Source organism: Carex rostrata, chromosome 2 (assembly GCF_964058835.1).
Source record: "Carex rostrata chromosome 2, lpCarRost1.2, whole genome shotgun sequence".
In the NCBI taxonomy this organism is placed as follows: Eukaryota; Viridiplantae; Streptophyta; class Magnoliopsida; order Poales; family Cyperaceae; genus Carex; species Carex rostrata.
This window is the reverse complement of record NC_135919.1, coordinates 17050105-17068136: the sequence shown is the minus strand read 5'-3', so window position 1 is coordinate 17068136 and position 18032 is coordinate 17050105. Positions and strand designations below refer to the sequence as shown.

The window sequence follows — 18032 nt, the reverse complement described above, 5'->3', positions numbered from 1 at the left end:
AAAAGCGGACCCGGACCTAGTTCCGGTTTGGTTCTTAAAAGAGATCGTTTATGTAATTGAACCGGTTCAAACCCGGTTTTTTATCGGTTTTATCCAATGTTGCATGGATACGGATACGGGTATCGTATCGGATACGATACGGATACGGCGATACGGTAATTTTAAAAAATTCCGGATACGATACGCCTATTAAATATATTATTTTTATTTTATTATTAATTTAATACTTTATTAAATTTCAAAAATCTCGGATGGGAGAATATACAATAAAGAAGTAATGTTAAATATTATACTAACTGGTTTCTAACAACAACCCGGAGTCGTAGCAGTGGTAATGATTGTTGGTACCCCATAGAAGGGGCGCGTTCGATTCCCGCATGGAGCAAAAAAAGTGATTTTTAGCTCTTGGTGTATCGCGGTTCATAGGTCGACCGGTGCATGCGCGGTCCACGAGTTTGGTTCTGGTGCACTTTTCCCGTATCCTGCAGCGTATCCGGTTCAGCTGTGGCGTATCGGTGCTGTGTCAACACGTATCGATGACCGTATCTGCTGAGTAGAGATACGCCACGTAAGTCGATACGCCAGCTGGAGCTGGCGTATCCGATACGTATCGGTGCCGTATCGTGCCCGTATCGGATACGCCTGCTAATCCAACGTATCCGAGTAACATAGGTTTTATCACAAAACCAGCAACCATTTAGAAAAAGGAGAACCGGGTTTCCAACATATTTGTTCTTTGTTTCCCTTCCTCTTCCCCGATCTCCCAACTGAACTGCTTCCTGAGAATATTTGATGGTCCCTGCTCTTCTGAAGGGAGTAATCCTTCACTCGTACTAGGCAAGATCTTGATTTCGTGCTCGAGTTTCAACCTCCTAGTGTAATTGAAATCGTACCTCAGAGAACGTTCAGGCGAGCAACTACACTGAGAGCTATCCAAGCACGAATTTATTTATTTCAAGCTAAGCACTAATTGAAAGGGAAGGTGTGGGGGAGGAGTGACCTAGTACGAATGGAAGAGTTCAAATGACGAGGAGAGGTTGAGTTCACACAAAACCCATCTTTTCTAATTTTTCTTTTTTTTTAAGTTACACATTGGATATCTTATGGTTGTAACTATGTAAACTTCTATGTTTTCTTTTTCTAATTATTGACTCTTTAAAGGCCTACATAAAAAAAAAAAAAATCTCTGTAAAAAAATAAATTGATACAATGTTCACATTTTAAGATTCAAATTGAAGTAGACTCAATATATAACTACTAAAAAAACCAGCGGTTGAACCGATTAACCCACTGGTTCGACCAATGAACCATTAACCCGAAGCTTTATCGGGTCAATATCCGGTCCGGTTCTGATAACATTGTTTTACACTATTTCAATGCTATATACCGAAAAAGATATTATGAATTAATATGATTTGCCACATTTTAAGCTGCAAAAGTTACCAAGTATGATTAATATTTTGGAGTTCAATTTGTAAAATGCATTAAAACAAATAAAGGGAAAACCAATTATAATGACCCAACCGCTCACATGCTAAAGGCAATAAGGCGTCGTTACTTTGTTAAGGCCCACTTTAACAGAGATATTTTTACTTCATGCAGCACAGACTATAGAAATAAAATAGAGCTGCATATAGGGGCGGATAGGGCTGCACAAAAAATTCGTAGTTCGTGATTCGATTCGAGTTTGATTCAAAAAAGTTTGTAAAAAATTCGATTCGAAATAGTTCGAAATTAATTCAAACCAAATTCAAATTCTACCTAGTTCGTTCGAAATAGGTTCGCAAAATATTATAGTTCGAAATTCAAAGTAGCGTGAACCGTTGATTTCCGCTGATGACTTGTGTTCGTTGATGACTTGTGTTCGTTGATGACTTAAAAGTTAAAACATAAGGCCGCCTAATCATAAGTCATAACTCGTAAGTTGTAACCCTCGCTCTCAGTTCTAAAATCCTAGATGACTTTCACCTCTCGCTTTCGAAGACTATGATCACTCTTTCTTATCGTAAAAAAGTTCGTAAAAGATTCAAATTTGAATTCGTAAAAAAATCGATTCAAAATTAATTCAAAACAAACTCAAACTGGGATAAGTTCGGTTCGATTCGATTCGTTTGCAGCCCTAGAGGCGGATCTTAAGCCAATCAAAAGGTGGCTAAGCCACACCTATGATTTTAAAATATTAATTATATATACTAAGATTTAATTAAATTTTATTTTTTTGAAAAATTTTATATAGTCCAGCTCCCTTATAAATGATCACATGTTAACTTTAGTTTAATGGTAAGAACTTATGTAGTATTTGGAAAAGCTTGGATTCAATTTCCACTAGCCATATTTTTATATTTTAATTTTTAGCCCCTCATTAAAGTTTTCTAGTTCTGCCCCTGCATATGATTCTTGTGCTGCATGAAATAAAACTACTATGTTAAAATCATTACCCTACATTACTTACTATAAAAGAGCACACAAATTCAATAATGACGTATGGAGACGCGATAGAAGATGCTTAGTAAATAAATAACGGTTCATTTGGCAGCAAATCAAATTGTAAAATTTAATTAAAAAAAAATCAAAATATAAGATGACAGACATCGTACTACAAAAACAATATTGGATTGATTACTTCCGAGTAAAGCTTATTTAACTTCTAATTGACGATATGAAATTCCACAATATAAATTTTTATCAGCGTCACAAATTAGCATCTATGAAGCAGGTGGGCTGAAGCCGAAAAATAGAGAACCCAATTAAAAGCGGAGAGAGAAAAAGAGAGGCCTTTGGGGAATGGAAAAATAATACTCTGCTGAATTGGGCTGAAATAAAATCTTCCATCCTTCTCTTTATCTCATGATCTTATTCTTATGTTGGGTCAGAAAAGGTAATTAAAAATAGAAAAAGCTGGTCCACCTTTTTTATTTTTCAAAACTTGGATTCTGAATATCTAAATTTTTAATTCATTACCAATTACAGAGCTTTCTGTATGTGAGAAATTTACAAAGCTCACTGATGAAGTTAATCAATGGAGACAATGAGAATCAAAGTGTAAGGAAGTTGAAGCAGAGAGGTAAGCTAGTACCAGAAATACACTTCTTATTTGAATTTGTAGAGCTTGATACAGTTTTTTTTTTCCTTCAGAGAAGATTCCCGTTTTAGTGACTATTTAGTTGACTTAATGGAGGAATTAAGTGCTTTATGTATAAATTTAGAAATAATTAATTTGAACTAATGATAAGTAGTTAACCTCAGACGCATATGCAGTTCAATATTCATGTTTCTTTCAAGACCAGTTGATCAAATGCCTTTTAGTTTGCAGAATTAGATTTTATTAAGCAAAAAAGAAAAGCAATACAATCCATTTTAGTTTGCAGAATTACATAATAGTATCCTATTAAAAGATTACATCTATATATACTTCTATAGCAGGAAAAAGAACAGTATAGATCCCATTATATCAAATAGTTGGTGCCCCAAACTGTATCAAGTTCTCTAAGTTCAGGAAAGAAGAACCACCTTTCTCCAGAGCCTGCTTTGCCTTCTCCTTCAACTCAGAAACCCTTCTTCTCTCCTCATCTCCATTCATCAATTTCTCAATTGCTCTCACTACATCCTCTTTCTTTACCCTTGCATCGTCTTCATTCTCTCCTCTCCATGCCATCGCCTCTCCCACCCCGACACTAACACCGATCTTAAGCACATCCACAATCAATTTCACATTTAAAAATTGTTCTGAATACAACGGCCATGCCACGATGGGTACACCGGCAGCAACACTCTCCAATGTAGAATTCCATCCGCAGTGTGTCACAAATCCTCCGACGGAAGGGTGTGATAGTATTGCAATTTGTGGGGCCCAACCTTTGATCAACAAAATTTTCGAACTACTTTTCTCTTCAAAATTTTCACGCAGCCAGATTAACATTTCATCTGGCAATTTCTCTATGCTGTTAATCACCCAAACAGATGGCCATGGTGATGCCAATAATCCAAGGCCAAGTTCTTTAAATTGTTTAGGTGCAAAGTTGCCCGTGCTACCGAAACAAACATAGACTACAGAGTTAGATTTCTTAGAATTAAGCCATTCTATGCACTGATCACTATCAACCGTCGACTTGTTTCCTCTCTCCTCCATATCCAATCTTGTTGTGTTACAAAGGGATACCGGACCAATTGTGAAAACTTTTTTACCTGAATTTTTTTGCAATAAACCTGCATAACCCGTTTCGAGCTGCTCGAAACTATTCACCAATATTCCATCGACGGTTACCTCAGAGTTTCTTATTTCTTCAGCTATCTCTTTACCAGATTGTTGGAAATGCATGGGGAGTTCTTTTCTGGCTATCTTGAATTCAAATGGCAAGCCTGGTATATTGAACAACTCGGCATCGGAATCAGGGATTTCATGTGCCTTGGTTTTGTGTAGGATTTCCCAACAACACAGAGCAAAGGATCCAAAACCATGAAAGATGAAACATGGAACTCCTAGCTTGCGTGCCATGTCAGGTACCCACACATAGCCCATCCCCCCGATTATACAGCTGACATGTGGGACCTGTTCATGAATGTATCTGGCTACTTGTTGACCAAATAGCTTCGTAGCGTTGTAGAAGTTGTACACAAGAGGAAATGAGGGGAGCAGGTCAATATTTTCACAGCCTTCCGGAAGGCCGAACTCGGTAGCAGGGAAGTTAAGCGAAACCAGTGAGATGTCACCTGTAAATGTTGCAAATACATGATATATCATACATCAATTATCATCAAGTCATATGGTATATAATTCATATAAGCATCTACAAGACTACAACCCCACCCCACAGTTGAAAAAATAAAACAAATTAAAACAAATGCCAAAATATTAAAAAAAAAAAAAAATGCTCATGCGTCCACCCACCGCCCGGAGAAAAAGGAAACGGAGTAAAAGAACAACTATATGTATATGTATGCTAACCTGCAGAGGTAGCATTGAACCGGTCAATCGTTGGTTTGATGCGAGCGGCATTAACTGGAGTTGTTAAGATTGTAACTGATGCATTGTGCTCGGCTAGGAGACGGGCTATGTCGGTTGCGGGGATCAAGTGGCCTGAGGCTAACCATGGAAGTATTAAAAAGTGTGGAATTTGGGGTTTAGATTTGGAAAGAAAATTGGTACTGATTTCCATTATATATCAGAAAATTTTTGTAGGCTTGTTTGGATTTTAAGTTGTTAAGTTTTGACAACCTATTGGTCCTATATATATATACTGGGCATAGGATAATTATATGAGAAGATATTTCATCGGATACACTTTTTATTTAAGTTGGAAGGAAACTGGTGAATATGCTGCCGAAATTTTTATTAATAGAAAATATAATAATTAAATATCGAGATTAGAGAATGCTTTTGTGTTTTTTCGAGATATAGGAAAAACGTGATAGTTAATCAGGTCCTCTGGCCGTTATAGACTATTAGAGCTAGAATTAACACTAATAATCGCACTTAAAAAAAAAAAATTCCTCGCCGTGATTCATATTAAAATGGACAAACTCAGATTTCATTCTACACAGTCAGGTATTGCACTGGATTTGAATTCTGGGCCAAGAATTTTTTTTTTTTTTTTAAGAAGTGCGATGATTAGTGTTAATTCTGACCGTGATAGTTTATAACGGTCAGATGACGTACTTAAATATCACGTTTTTGCTATATCTCAAAAAATGCAAAAGCATTGTTCATTTTAGATATTTATTTAATTAATTTTCTATTAATAAAAATTTCGTGAATATGCTGAGATATGAGCACATTAAGGCATTGAATTGTATGCGCATGACAGTTCTGACTTATCTTTTACGTGACAATTAAGTCATTGTATTTGACAAGATATTTTCTAGTTCTCTTTGGAAATAAGGGCTATATCTGACCTAGCTGGCAGATTTACTGATGTACAAATCCACAAATTAACGTTATTTAATTCATGATGTTAAGTCATAAAATGGCTTGCTGGTAACTTGCTAGGTATGTGTGCTGATGTGCAGATCAGATTACTTTTAAGGTTAATTTACTGTGGAGGAGGGTTCAAATGCACCCAAATTTTTGTGCACCCAAATGTACTCTATCTTTCAAATCTTTTTTCTCCGTTTTCAAAGTCCGGATAGTCAATCCGAACCGTTAGATGCGATCTATATATTAAGATGTGATTGGAGACCAAATTTTAGATTTTTTTGAATTTTTTTACTATTTATTAAGCCACTTTGAAAATCGCTGATTTTACATTTTCTGGACCATTGGATCAGCGATTTTCAAAGCGGCTTAATAAATAGTAAAAAAATTCCAAAAAATGTAAAATTTGGTCTCCAAGCACATCTTAATATATAGATCGCATCTAACGGTTCGGATTTACTATTCAGACTATGAAAACGGAGAAAAAGAATAGGGTGCATTTGGGTGCACAAAACTTTGGGTGCATTTGAACCCTCCTCTTTACTGTGTTATTTATAAAATCAAAATTTGGAAATTATTTGCTTTTTGCGAACTTTACTAACAAATGGTGAATTTACCTGGACAAACTTTTCAAAAGCAGACGATTAAACACTAGCTTGAACCGGATTTTGGATCCTCTGACATTATATTTTAAATAAAAACGATTTAACGAATTTTGGACAATTATCCAGAAAAAAAAAACTGATTTTAAAAAAAAAAAAATGTTAACTATTTATATATATATTGTCAAATTATTCAAGGTTTAAAATATAGTTTGAGGGATCCAATTACACCATTTTACGGTGACACATCTTTACACCATATTTTTATAAGTCATTTTTGCAATTTCAAAATTCAAATAGTCGATTCGAACCGTTCAACATGATGTCCATATTAAAATGTACTTGGAAAACAAATTTTACATTTTTTGGAAATTTATTACTATTTATTTAGAATTTTTTAAAATTGTTATTTTTCAATGGTCCAAAATTGCCTGAAAACAACAATTTTGTACGAGGAGGGTTAAAATGCACCCTCCCTTTTGTGCTCCTAACGTGCACCCTCCCTTCATATCTTCGTTTTCAAAGTTTAAATAGTCGATTCGAATTTTCCAACGTGTTCTTCATATTAAAATGTGCTTGGAGACCAAATTTTATATTTTTTGGAAATTTTTTACTATTTTTTCAGAATTTGTGATTAAACTATACAATAATAAAAAAAATTCAGCAAAGTGATGATTTTCAAAAATTTTGAAAAATAGTAAAAAATTTTCAAAAAATGTAAAATTTGGTCTCTATGCACATTTTAATATGAAGAACAGGTTGAAAGGTTCGAATCGACTATTTGAACTTTAAAAATGAAGATATAAGGGGAGGGTACATGTTAGGAGCACAAAAGGGAGGGTGCATTTTAACCCTCCTCATTTTGTACACATCTTAATAAATATTAAAAAAAATCCAAAAAATGTCAAATTTGGTCTCCAAGCACATTTTAATATAAAGATTATGTTGAATGGTTCGGATCGTCTGTTTGGATTTTAAAATCGCAAAAATGACTTATACAAATATGGTGTCAAGATGTGTCATCATAAAATGGTATAATTGGATCCCTCCTCATATAGTTTTTAGGTCTCTCTCTATATATAGGAGTTGGCTACGGTGCTATGCGTAGCGTAGAGGGCCTCCGTGCAACGGCTCAATATATAAGTTTTCAAAATCCTAACGGTCGATCCGAACCATTCAACATGATCTCCATATGAATATGTACTTGCAAACCAAATTTTACATTTTTAAAATTTTTTTTACTATTTTTTTAGATAGGTAGAAAATCACTTGATCTGAATGGTACAGAATTTTCAGATCAAGTGATTTTCTACCTATCTAAAAAAATAGTAAAAAAATTCTAAAAATGTAAAATTTGGTTTGCAAGTTCATATTCATATGGAGATCATGTTGAACAGTTCGGCCGTTAAAATTTTCAAAACTCAAATATTGAGCCGTTGCACGGAGGCCCTCTATGCTATGCATAGCATATTAGCATTTTCCAAAAATGATTTATGTATAATTTGGGGGATTTCTAACATTTTAGAATTTTTTTAATGAAAAATAATCGAAAACTCACCTGTGACACTTCTTATTTTCTATTTTCTATCTCTCTCTCACCATTCTTATTTAAAAAAATAATAATTTGACCCCCATTCCATGAATTCCTGGCTCCGCCCCTGGCTTGGACCTCAACCAAGTCTGCTCAATTGAATATCCTAACACCATTAGTTTTTAAGTGATTTGTATCTAAAATTGTTAGTTATTGTGCAATTTTAAGTAAAAATAAAGACATGTTATTATATATAACTTGTACTTTGTAAAACAATAGAAAAGTAGATTTTATAAAAGTACATATAAATCATGATTTATCGACTTCGGCCTGATGCTGTTAAATAATTTTTAAGAGCTATATTATACTATTATACGAATGAAATGCGAATTGTTTCCATATTATTCGAAGAATTTATAATTTTTCTTATTTCAGTATAAAATTTGATTTCCAATAAAATATCTGTATGTAAATCACATTAAATATCGACACATGCATCTAAAATATGGACTAGCCATTTGAATTTTGAGAATTAAAATTTTGGAGCTGAAGTGTACATTTTTGCTTAGAAAGCGCCTTAACGCAACTCTTATAAAAGTATCTTATTTTTACTTTATTTTTTTCTTTTCTTACAAAGCTGATAGCTCCTATCATGTTTTTTTTTTTTTTTTTAAAAAGCTCTTATAAAAATATGAATACTTAGGTATTGATTTTAATCGAATAGTATGAGATTTCGCTGCAAAATGAAATTAGATATTTAGTGGATCAGATTGGAATAGATGAGACTTGAGTGTGAAATGAAAATAAAATATGGCACCGGTGGGGGCTGAATCCAAGGAGACACCACATATCTGTTGGTCAGATTTATATCAGCAACGCAATCTTGATACAATTGGAGATGACATAACAGAAAATGAGATTTTGGGGGTGATAAAGCAGATGCCAAATAACAAGAGCCAGTGTCCGGATGGTTTTACGGGTGAATTTTATATATTTACGAAACCTTCGCAACGGTTACTTGACAGAGCATATCCTTACAACCCTTGAATTCATCCTATTTTATTCTGATTTCTAAAAAAGAACATGTTGCAACTCCTCAAGATTACCGACCAATAAGCCAGGCAGGTAGAATTGTACTCATCAATGCGGTATTGTCATAGCTACATATGCTATCTGTACTAAAAATTCCGGCATGGGTAATTAAGGAAATTGATAAAATTCAGAGGCGATTTTTGTGGCATGGTGTGTGTCGAGACTCACAAATGAATGTTGCCAATTGGCAAATTATTTGCATGCCTAGGAAGCTAGGCAGATTGGGTATATTCGACTTATCAACATTGAATCAAGCTATGCTTATGAAGTGGATGTGGCAATGGGCCGGCAAAACCAGATAGCCAGGGGTGCAAACGGGTCGGATATTACCCGTCCAAATTCGGATCCGTATCCGAATTTTTGCGGATTCGGATATTCGGATACGGATAGTTGTGGATTCGGATACGGATACGGATTTTTTTTATGTGGATTCGGATACGGATACGGGTTGAGTTTCGGAATCGGAATCGGATACGGATACGGATACGGATAATTATCCGGATCCGGATATTTTAATTTTTCGGATATCCGGATAGGAATATGCTAGCATGATATGCATAGCATAGAACCCCTCCATGCAACAGCTTGGATTTCGAGTTTTCAAAATCCTAATGGTCGATCCGAACCGTTCATCTTGTTCTCCATATTAATATGTGTTTGAAGACCAAATTTTACATTTTTTGGAATTTTTTTACTATTTCTTTAGATTTATTGAAAATCGCCGTTTTCAGCAAATCTGGACCATAAAAAAACAGCAATTTTCAATAAATCTAAAGAAATAGTAAAAAAATTCCAAAAAATGTAAAATTTGGTCTCCAAACACATATTAATATGGAGAACAAGATGAACGGTTCGGATCGACCATTAGGATTTTGAAAACTCGAAATCCGAGCCGTTGCATTGAGGGGTTCTATGCTATGCATAGCATGCTAGCATATTCCATCCGGATATGTTAAGATTTGAGAAAAAAAATTTGTGTCTATTTATCTTTTGTATTGTATAGTTATGTTGGTGAATTTTAGTTAATCAGATATATATTTTGTAATGCTGTAACAAGTTAATTAGATATATATTTTGAATTAGAAATCTGAATTATATCCGTATCTGTATTCGTATCCGAAAATATCTGATCCGTATCTGTATCCGTTTAATATCTGATCCGTATCCGTATCCGGTTACTATCCGATCCGTATCCGTATCCGAAAAGAAAATACGGATACAGATATGGGTTGAGCACTATCCGATCCGTATCCGATCCGTTTGCACCCCTACAGATAGCAAGATGTGGGTAGCGGAGGCCGAGGCCGGCGGGACCGAAATCGCCGGCACAAGATTTATAAATATCTTTTCGTGGAACTATCGGGGTAGCGGAGACACGACATGTTCCACGTTAAGCCGTTACCTCCGTTGCACACAAGCACAAATCGCTTTCGTCTCGGAGACAAGATGTAACGTTCAGCAAGCGAAGAAAAGAATAAAATCAATGCCCTTGTGTAACTCGGTTATTGAGCCCTCTAATGGCCAATCGGGTGGTGTGTAGCTGTTATGGAGGATGTGATGCACTTGCTTTTCCATTGCCCTTTCTCTCGATTCTGCTGGTTTGCTTCCCCACTTGGATTAACCTCTCATATATTGGGACCAATAGCTTCTGAGGCACTACAATTGCTGGCTCCAAACCTTGATGATGATCAATGGAATGCCTTTGTGAAAAGGTAAGAAACGTAATTTGAATGCAATAATTTCTTGTTATTGATTTCTTGATTAACCGTTTACAGTGGCTCTAATACTCCTTTTATAATGAGAGTAATACAGCAACTACTGACTAGATACAATGCATCTACATAGTTTGTTAGTCTAACTATCTTTCTTAACAAACTAATCTAACTAATCTTCTTGCTAACTAATTCGGTTGACTGAGGCTCAGCCTTTGACTTCTCTGGAGCTGTTGCTTGAGATAGTCTATTAGCCCCTCCGCAAGCGAAGCCAGGTGATGGAACGATGAGCTTGGAGGAAAGAAGAAGGAAGCGAGGAGAAGCAAGAGGTTTGGTAAAGATATCAGCCAGCTGATCATGGGTGGATAGATACCAAATTTGGAGAGTCTTGGCGGCAACACGTTCTTTCACAAAATGGTAATCGATTTCAACATGCTTGGTCCGTGCATGGATAATCGGATTGGAGGCTAAAAAGGTGGCACCAATGTTGTCACACCACAAGATAGGAGGAGAAGAAAGAGAGGCATGCAATTCGGTCAAGAGATATTGCAACCATATGAGTTTCGAACTAGTGACCGCAAGAGACTTGTATTCGGCCTCGGTACTTGACCGAGCCACCGTAGGCTGTTTTTTAGAGCTCCATGAGATGAGGTTGTCGCCAAGAAAAATACAAAACCCGGTGGTAGACTTGAGATCGTTGATAGAGCCGGCCTAATCCGCATCACAATATGCGTGAAGTGTAAGAGAAGAAGCCGGTTTAAGAAGAAGGCCATGAGACAATGTGCCATTGAGGTAGCGAAGAATCCTCTTGACGGCTGCCCAATGAAGTGTAGTGGGAGATTGCATGAACTGAGACACGCGATTGACCGCAAAGGAGATGGTCGTGTGAGAGTGGCGTACTGGAGTGCCCTAACAATAGACCGGTATAGGCGAGGGTCATCAAATGGATCCCCTTCAAACTGAGAGAGAGAAGTTTTATGAACCATAGGAGAAGGTAGAGAGTTAGCATGATGCATATGGGCACGAGTAAGCACCTCATGGATGTACTTGGTTTGTGAAAGATGAAGCCCATTGGAAGTCGGTTTGACTTCAATGCCAAGAAAAAAGTGAAGGGAACCAAGATCCTTGATAGGAAACTTTTGTTGAAGGGTGCAGATGAGATCTTGAAGAAGAGAAGAGCTAGACCCGGTGAGGATAATGTCATCGACATAAACTAGCACAATAATCGAGGCCCCATGAGAAGAAAAAATAAAAAGAGAGGGATCATAGCGGGAAGCAATGAAACCTTGAGAGAGAAGAACCGAACTTAAGGCATTGAACCAAGCACGGGGATTTTGTTTGAGACCATATATGGCTTTGGAAAGGCGACAAACATGCGAAGGGTTGGTAGCATCCTCAAAACCGGGTGGTTGTTGCATATACACGGTTTCATGTAGGGTACCATGTAAAAATGCATTGTGGACGTCTAATTGGCGAATAGACCATCCATGTGTGAGAGCGAGTGTAAGGACAAGCCGAATGGAAGTAGGTCTAATGACGGGACTAAAAGTTTCGAAGTAATCGACACCTTCCTCTTGATGAAAACCCTTGGCCACAAGTCGAGCCTTGTACCGTTCCAAGGAGCCATCGGCACGCTTTTTGATTGTGAAGACCCATTTACAACCAACGACATTTTGATCGGGCTCAGCTGGAACCAAATCCCATGTGTGATTTGCAAGAAGTGCCTTGTACTCAGTATTCATAGCATCAACCCAATGAGGATGAACTTTGGCTTGGTTGTAAGTTTTAGGTTCAACATGGTCAAGGGATTCGGTGACAACTGCTATATGATCAGGAAAGAGTTTAGGTTTGCGCATATGATCACGTGATTTGGTGACCATCTGATGGGTAGAAACTGAAGGCGGGTCAGGCAGAGCAGAAACAGGGGTCTGAATAGAGGAAGGTAGCTCTCTGTCTGAGAAAACAGTGGAATGGCGCGCAGCTCTAGCGTAAACTTTTGAAAACCTGGCTGGATCCGCTACTGCCGGGGTTGGATCCGCAGGGAAGGAAGAAAAGAGGTTCGGATGGGCTTGAGAAGAGCTGCTGGGATCGGCTACAATCGTGGTTGGATCCGCAGGGAAGGAGGAAATAGATGGAATGGCGGTCGGATTGTCTCCAATCACTGAAGCACCCGAACCAGAGAGGGAAGCACTCGATGGTAATCCAGGAGGCTGAGAAGAGCTTGGGATAGGGATCAGGTCAGCAGAAAGGGATCCGTGAGAAAAGAGCGGATTCTCTGTGGCAGAACTGACTGGCTGAGCGTGAGACAGACCACCAAGTGGTAACAGGTGCAAGGCTGTAGAAGGCAGCTGAGAGGAAAGTGCAGAGTCCGAAGGTGGAGCAGCTAAAACCTCTTTAAAGGGAAACTGTAATTCATCAAAAAGCACATGTCTAGAGACAAAAATTCGGTTGGATTCAATGTGTAAACACTTGTAACCCTTTTGAAGAGTAGGATAGCCAAGAAACATGCATGGTTTAGAACGAGGTTGAAGCTTGCCATCATTGTATGGCCGCGTGTATGGAAAACACAAATAGCCCAAGACACGTAGAGAGGTGTACTCCGGGTGTTTTTGAAAAAGAGTGAAGTAGGGAGAAGAAGAATTGTTCACGGATGGTTGCCGGTTTATTAAGTGCACCACACTTGAGAAGATATCATCCCAATAACAATCGGGAATGTGTGCATGGAGCATAGAAGCAAGAACCAACTCAATAATATGACGATGTTTGCGCTCGGAGACGCCATTTTGTTGCGGCGTATAGGGACAAAAGGTTTGGCGAATGATAGAAGGAAAGGCTCGTGTAATGGGTTTGAACTCCGTACCTCCATCCGTACGGAGAATTTGTATTTTGTGATTGAGTAAGTTCACCACTTGAGATTTAAATAAGGTAAACACATGAGTGACTTCATCTTTAGAGTGCAAGAAATAAACCCATGTAAAACGGGAAAAATCATCAACAAAAATCACATAAAAACGAAAACCGTTATGAGATAAAATCTTGTTAGGACCCCATACATCCGAATGAATTATTTCAAGGGGCAAAGAAGTACAAGAATCACTAGTATGAAATGGCAAGCGATGCGCTTTGGCCATACAACAATCAAGACATAAAGATAAACTTTTATTAGAACAAGGTAAAGAATGTTCTTGTAAGATTTTGTGAGTGGTAACGGATGAGGGATGTCCAAGGCAAAGATGCCACAAATGAGCGGAGACTCTTGCACCATAGAAGGCTTGAGGAGATGTCTTTATTTGTGGAGGAAGAACATAAAGGCCACTAATGAGTTTGACTTGAAGTAGCTCCTTCAAGGTGTCCCGATCCTTTATGACACAATGAGAAGAGCAAAATTCAATTAAAATCGAATTATCAAAAGCAAGTTTAGACAAACTCAAGAGATTCTTGGTAAAGGTAGGGACATGTAAGACATCTTTCAAAAGAAATTGAGAAGTAGAGAAAGGTAAGGTGCAAGAGCCGATATGATGAATTTTCATACCATGACCATCACCAATGTGTAGAGAATCGAAGCCTTCATACAGCAAATAGGACGAGAGGTTGTTGACATCATTCGTCACATGGTGAGTGGCGCCCGAATCCAAATACCACTCGGGACCATTGGAGAAGGTCTCGGTTTGAGCATTGTTAGCTTGGAAGCTGGATTGAGTGAGATTGGCTTGAACGGTCGGCTGAACCTGTGCAGCCCGATGCCCACTGGGCCTAGGAGTGGCAATATAATTGGGCCTAGCAGAGAAATTCGGCCTGGGAGTTGGAGTTAGTAAAATAGGGGGTCGGGTCTGAGACTGAAAGGTGGCTGTGTGTCCTCCACGGGTCCGATTTCCTTTAACGGATCTGGATCCACGCGGACCCGATTTCGTCTGGGTGTAGAGAGCAGCTGGAGCGGAATCAACAGAAAAAGAGGTAGAGCCGCCGCTGAGTTGGGAGAAGAGAAGAGCCTCAGGCTGAGGAGCATGGCCTGTAATTCGGCGAACCCTAAATGTTCCTTGGCGTTATCGGCAGCAACGACAGCATTGAAGTCGGAGCCTAGACCGGTGAGAATCTGAATCACCAAATCATTGTCAGAAATAGGGAATCCGATGAAAGCTAGCTCGTCAGCGATAGCACGCATCCGTTGACAGAACTCCAAGCAACTAGATCCGCCCTTCGTGGTGGTTTGCAAAGCCCGACGAAGTTCAGTAAGGCGGGCTCGAGAAGTAGTAGAGAAGGATTGCCGGAGAAGTGACCAGAGCTGTGCAGAGGTTGTGCAAGACACAGTTTGATTGAGAATCGTCTCAGTTAGAGAAGATCGGAGCCAGGTGAGAATAAGTTGATCCTGCTGATACCAATGAGAGTAGACCAGATTGCTCGATTGAACTCCATCAATAGAGAGCCGACATGGAAGAAGGCAGAGATGCAGTAGAAGCAGAAGAAGGGTGGGAGGAGGGATTGATTTGAGAAGAAGAGGGATCACATGCCATTAGTGCTCTGATACCATGAAAAGGTAAGAGACGTAATTTGAATGCAAGAATTTCTTGTTATTGATTTCTTGATTAACCGTTTATAGTGGCTCTAATACTCCTTTTATAATGAGAGTAATACAGCAACTACTGACTAGATACAATGCATCTACATAGTTTGTTAGTCTAACTATCTTTCTTAACAAACTAATCTAACTAATCTTCTTGCTAACTAATTCGGTTGACTGAGGCTCAACCTTTGACTTCTCTGGAGCTGTTGCTTGAGATAGTCTATTACTTTGTCAGTGTACTTTGGGGAATTTGGAGGTGTAGAAATGACTGCGCCTATTCAGGTATAAACCCCACACTAGAGAAGTTTAACAAATATTGGGCTGACATCTCCAATGAGGCGGAATTGGCAAAAATAGGAATGGGAATCCCGGTACGTCTCCAGAACCATAACCAGGACCTATATACCCCAAGGGAGTACACTTGTTCTATTAATGGTTCGTGGCTAATTGGTGGAAGGGGTGGAGCGGGTTTTGTCCTGTCAAAGGATGAGGTGCTGGTGGCCTATAGATCAACCCCGATTACAGCGTGTTGCCCGCTCCAAGCTGAAGCTTTAGCTCTCCTGGAGGCGGTCAAATATGTGCTAGCATCGGGTATAGACTTGTGTGAATTCCAAACTGACTGTCAAACCATGGTCGTGCATATTACACATCTCGGCCCTCCCATTGACGATATCTGGCAAATTTTCAAAGACAGGCCCAACTTTAAATGCAGATACATCAGTCACAGTCACAATGAGTTGGCTAACTATCTTGCTAAGAAGGGCAGGAATTTGGAGGAGAGCATCACAGGGTACACATTCCCAATTTTCAACTCAGATCCCTGTAATTGAGGTCTAGTAGGTTCCAGGATCAGGTTGTTTTCATATTCTGGGGGTTTGTTACTTTGCTTTTGTTGCTTTAGTATTTCTCCCAACCTTGTAAACCTGTTTTTGGAAGTAATGAAAGTTTGGCCTAAGGGCCATTTCCTGCAAAAAAAAATAAATCATATCTCAGAATTCCTAGTCCCCAATCATTATTCCAAAAGCTGTATTAACGTACCAGAATGAGGAACCTTCAAAATTGACATATTGAAGAATGATTTGGGCCGTTCGGCAACAAAGGATTAAGAAGAATGATTTGGGCCGTTCGGCAACAAAGGATTAAGCCTCCTTACGGATTAATTTGCTTCCTTAACCGCTTAATCTTACCGACACTGATTCCTTAACATGGATTAAGAGCACCTCCTTTAGCTTCCTTTTGTCCGGATCTTAATCCTCTGCCTGGACTTTAAAGCACCCATACCGGCTCCTTCCTTTAGCTTCCTTAGCTTTTATTCACGGATTTAGACGACTGAACATCGGTTCCTTAGCACTCCTTAAGCTTTTAATCCTTCACTCTTAATCCTTTGTTGCAGAACAACCCCCTTTGAACTTAGTGTTTTGTTGAAAAAGACCGAATCTGGTAGCAATTGGTTCTCATGTGATGTTGCTTGGAAAGCTAGTTTCCACATCTTGCTATCTGGTTTTGCCGGCCCATTGCCACATCCACTTCATAAGCATAGCTTGATTCAATGTTGATAAGTCGAATATACCCAATCTGCTTAGCTTCCTAGGCATGCAAACAATTTGCCAATTGGCAACATTCATTTGTGAGTCTCGACACACACACCATGCCACAAAAATCGCCTCTGAATTTTATCAATTTCCTTAATTACCCATGCCGGAATTTTTAGTACAGATAGTATATGTAGCTATGACAATACCGCATTGATGAGTACAATTCTACCTGCCTGGCTTATTGGTCGGTAATCTTGAGGAGTTGCAACATGTTCTTTTTTTGAAATCAGAATAAAATAGGATGAATTCAAGGGTTGTAAGGATATGCTCTGTCAAGTAACCGTTGCGAAGGTTTCGTAAATATATAAAATTCACCCGTAAAACCATCCGGACACTGGCTCTTGTTATTTGGCATCTGCTTTATCACCCCCAAAATCTCATTTTCTGTTATGTCATCTCCAATTGTATCAAGATTGCGTTGCTGATATAAATCTGACCAACAGATATGTGGTGTCTCCTTGGATTCAGCCCCCACCGGTGCCATATTTTATTTTCATTTCACACTCAAGTCTCATCTATTCCAATCTGATCCACTAAATATCTAATTTCATTTTGCAGCGAAATCTCATACTATTCGATTAAAATCAATACCTAAGTATTGATATTTTTATAAGAGCTTTTAAAAAAAAATAAAAGCATGATAGGAGCTATCAGCTTTGTAAGAAAAGAAAAAAAATAAAGTAAAAATAAGATACTTTTATAAGAGTTGCGTTAAGGCGCTTTCTAAGCAAAAATGTACACTTCAGCTCCAAAATTTTAATTCTCAAAATTCAAATGGCTTGTCCATATTTTAGATGCATGTGTCGATATTTAATGTGATTTACAGACATATATTTTATTGGAAATCAAATTTTATACTGAAATAAGAAAAATTATAAATTCTTCGAATAATATGGAAACAATTCGCATTTCATTCGTATAATAGTATAATATAGCTCTTAAAAATTATTTAACAGCATCAGGCCGAAGTCGATAAATCATGATTTATATGTACTTTTATAAAATCTACTTTTCTATTGTTTTACAAA

The 18032-nt window shown here is 38.1% G+C and overlaps 1 protein-coding gene across 1 annotated transcript; it reads right to left on the bottom strand.

The window, feature by feature from the left end:
• Window positions 1–3320: 3320 nt before the first annotated feature.
• Window positions 3321–5218, bottom strand: LOC144546219 (UDP-glycosyltransferase 73C6-like). The gene is made up of 2 exons (XM_078294764.1): window positions 4946–5218; window positions 3321–4710 (listed from the first exon to the last, which is right to left on the bottom strand). The coding sequence occupies exons 1-2, from the start codon at window positions 5154–5156 to the stop codon at window positions 3452–3454; spliced, it is 1470 nt and encodes a 489-aa protein (XP_078150890.1). The 5' UTR covers window positions 5157–5218; the 3' UTR covers window positions 3321–3451.
• Between the last annotated feature and the right edge of the window lie 12814 nt (window positions 5219–18032).

Bases quoted from the DNA above. Each gene is read 5' to 3' on its own strand.
- LOC144546219 (XM_078294764.1), bottom strand. From the start codon at position 5,156: ATGGAAATCAGTACCAATTTTCTTTCCAAATCTAAACCCCAAATTCCA. The intron at 4,711-4,945 runs GTTAGCATACAT...CAACATTTACAG, and splicing joins GTTCAATGCTACCTCTGCAG to GTGACATCTCACTGGTTTCG.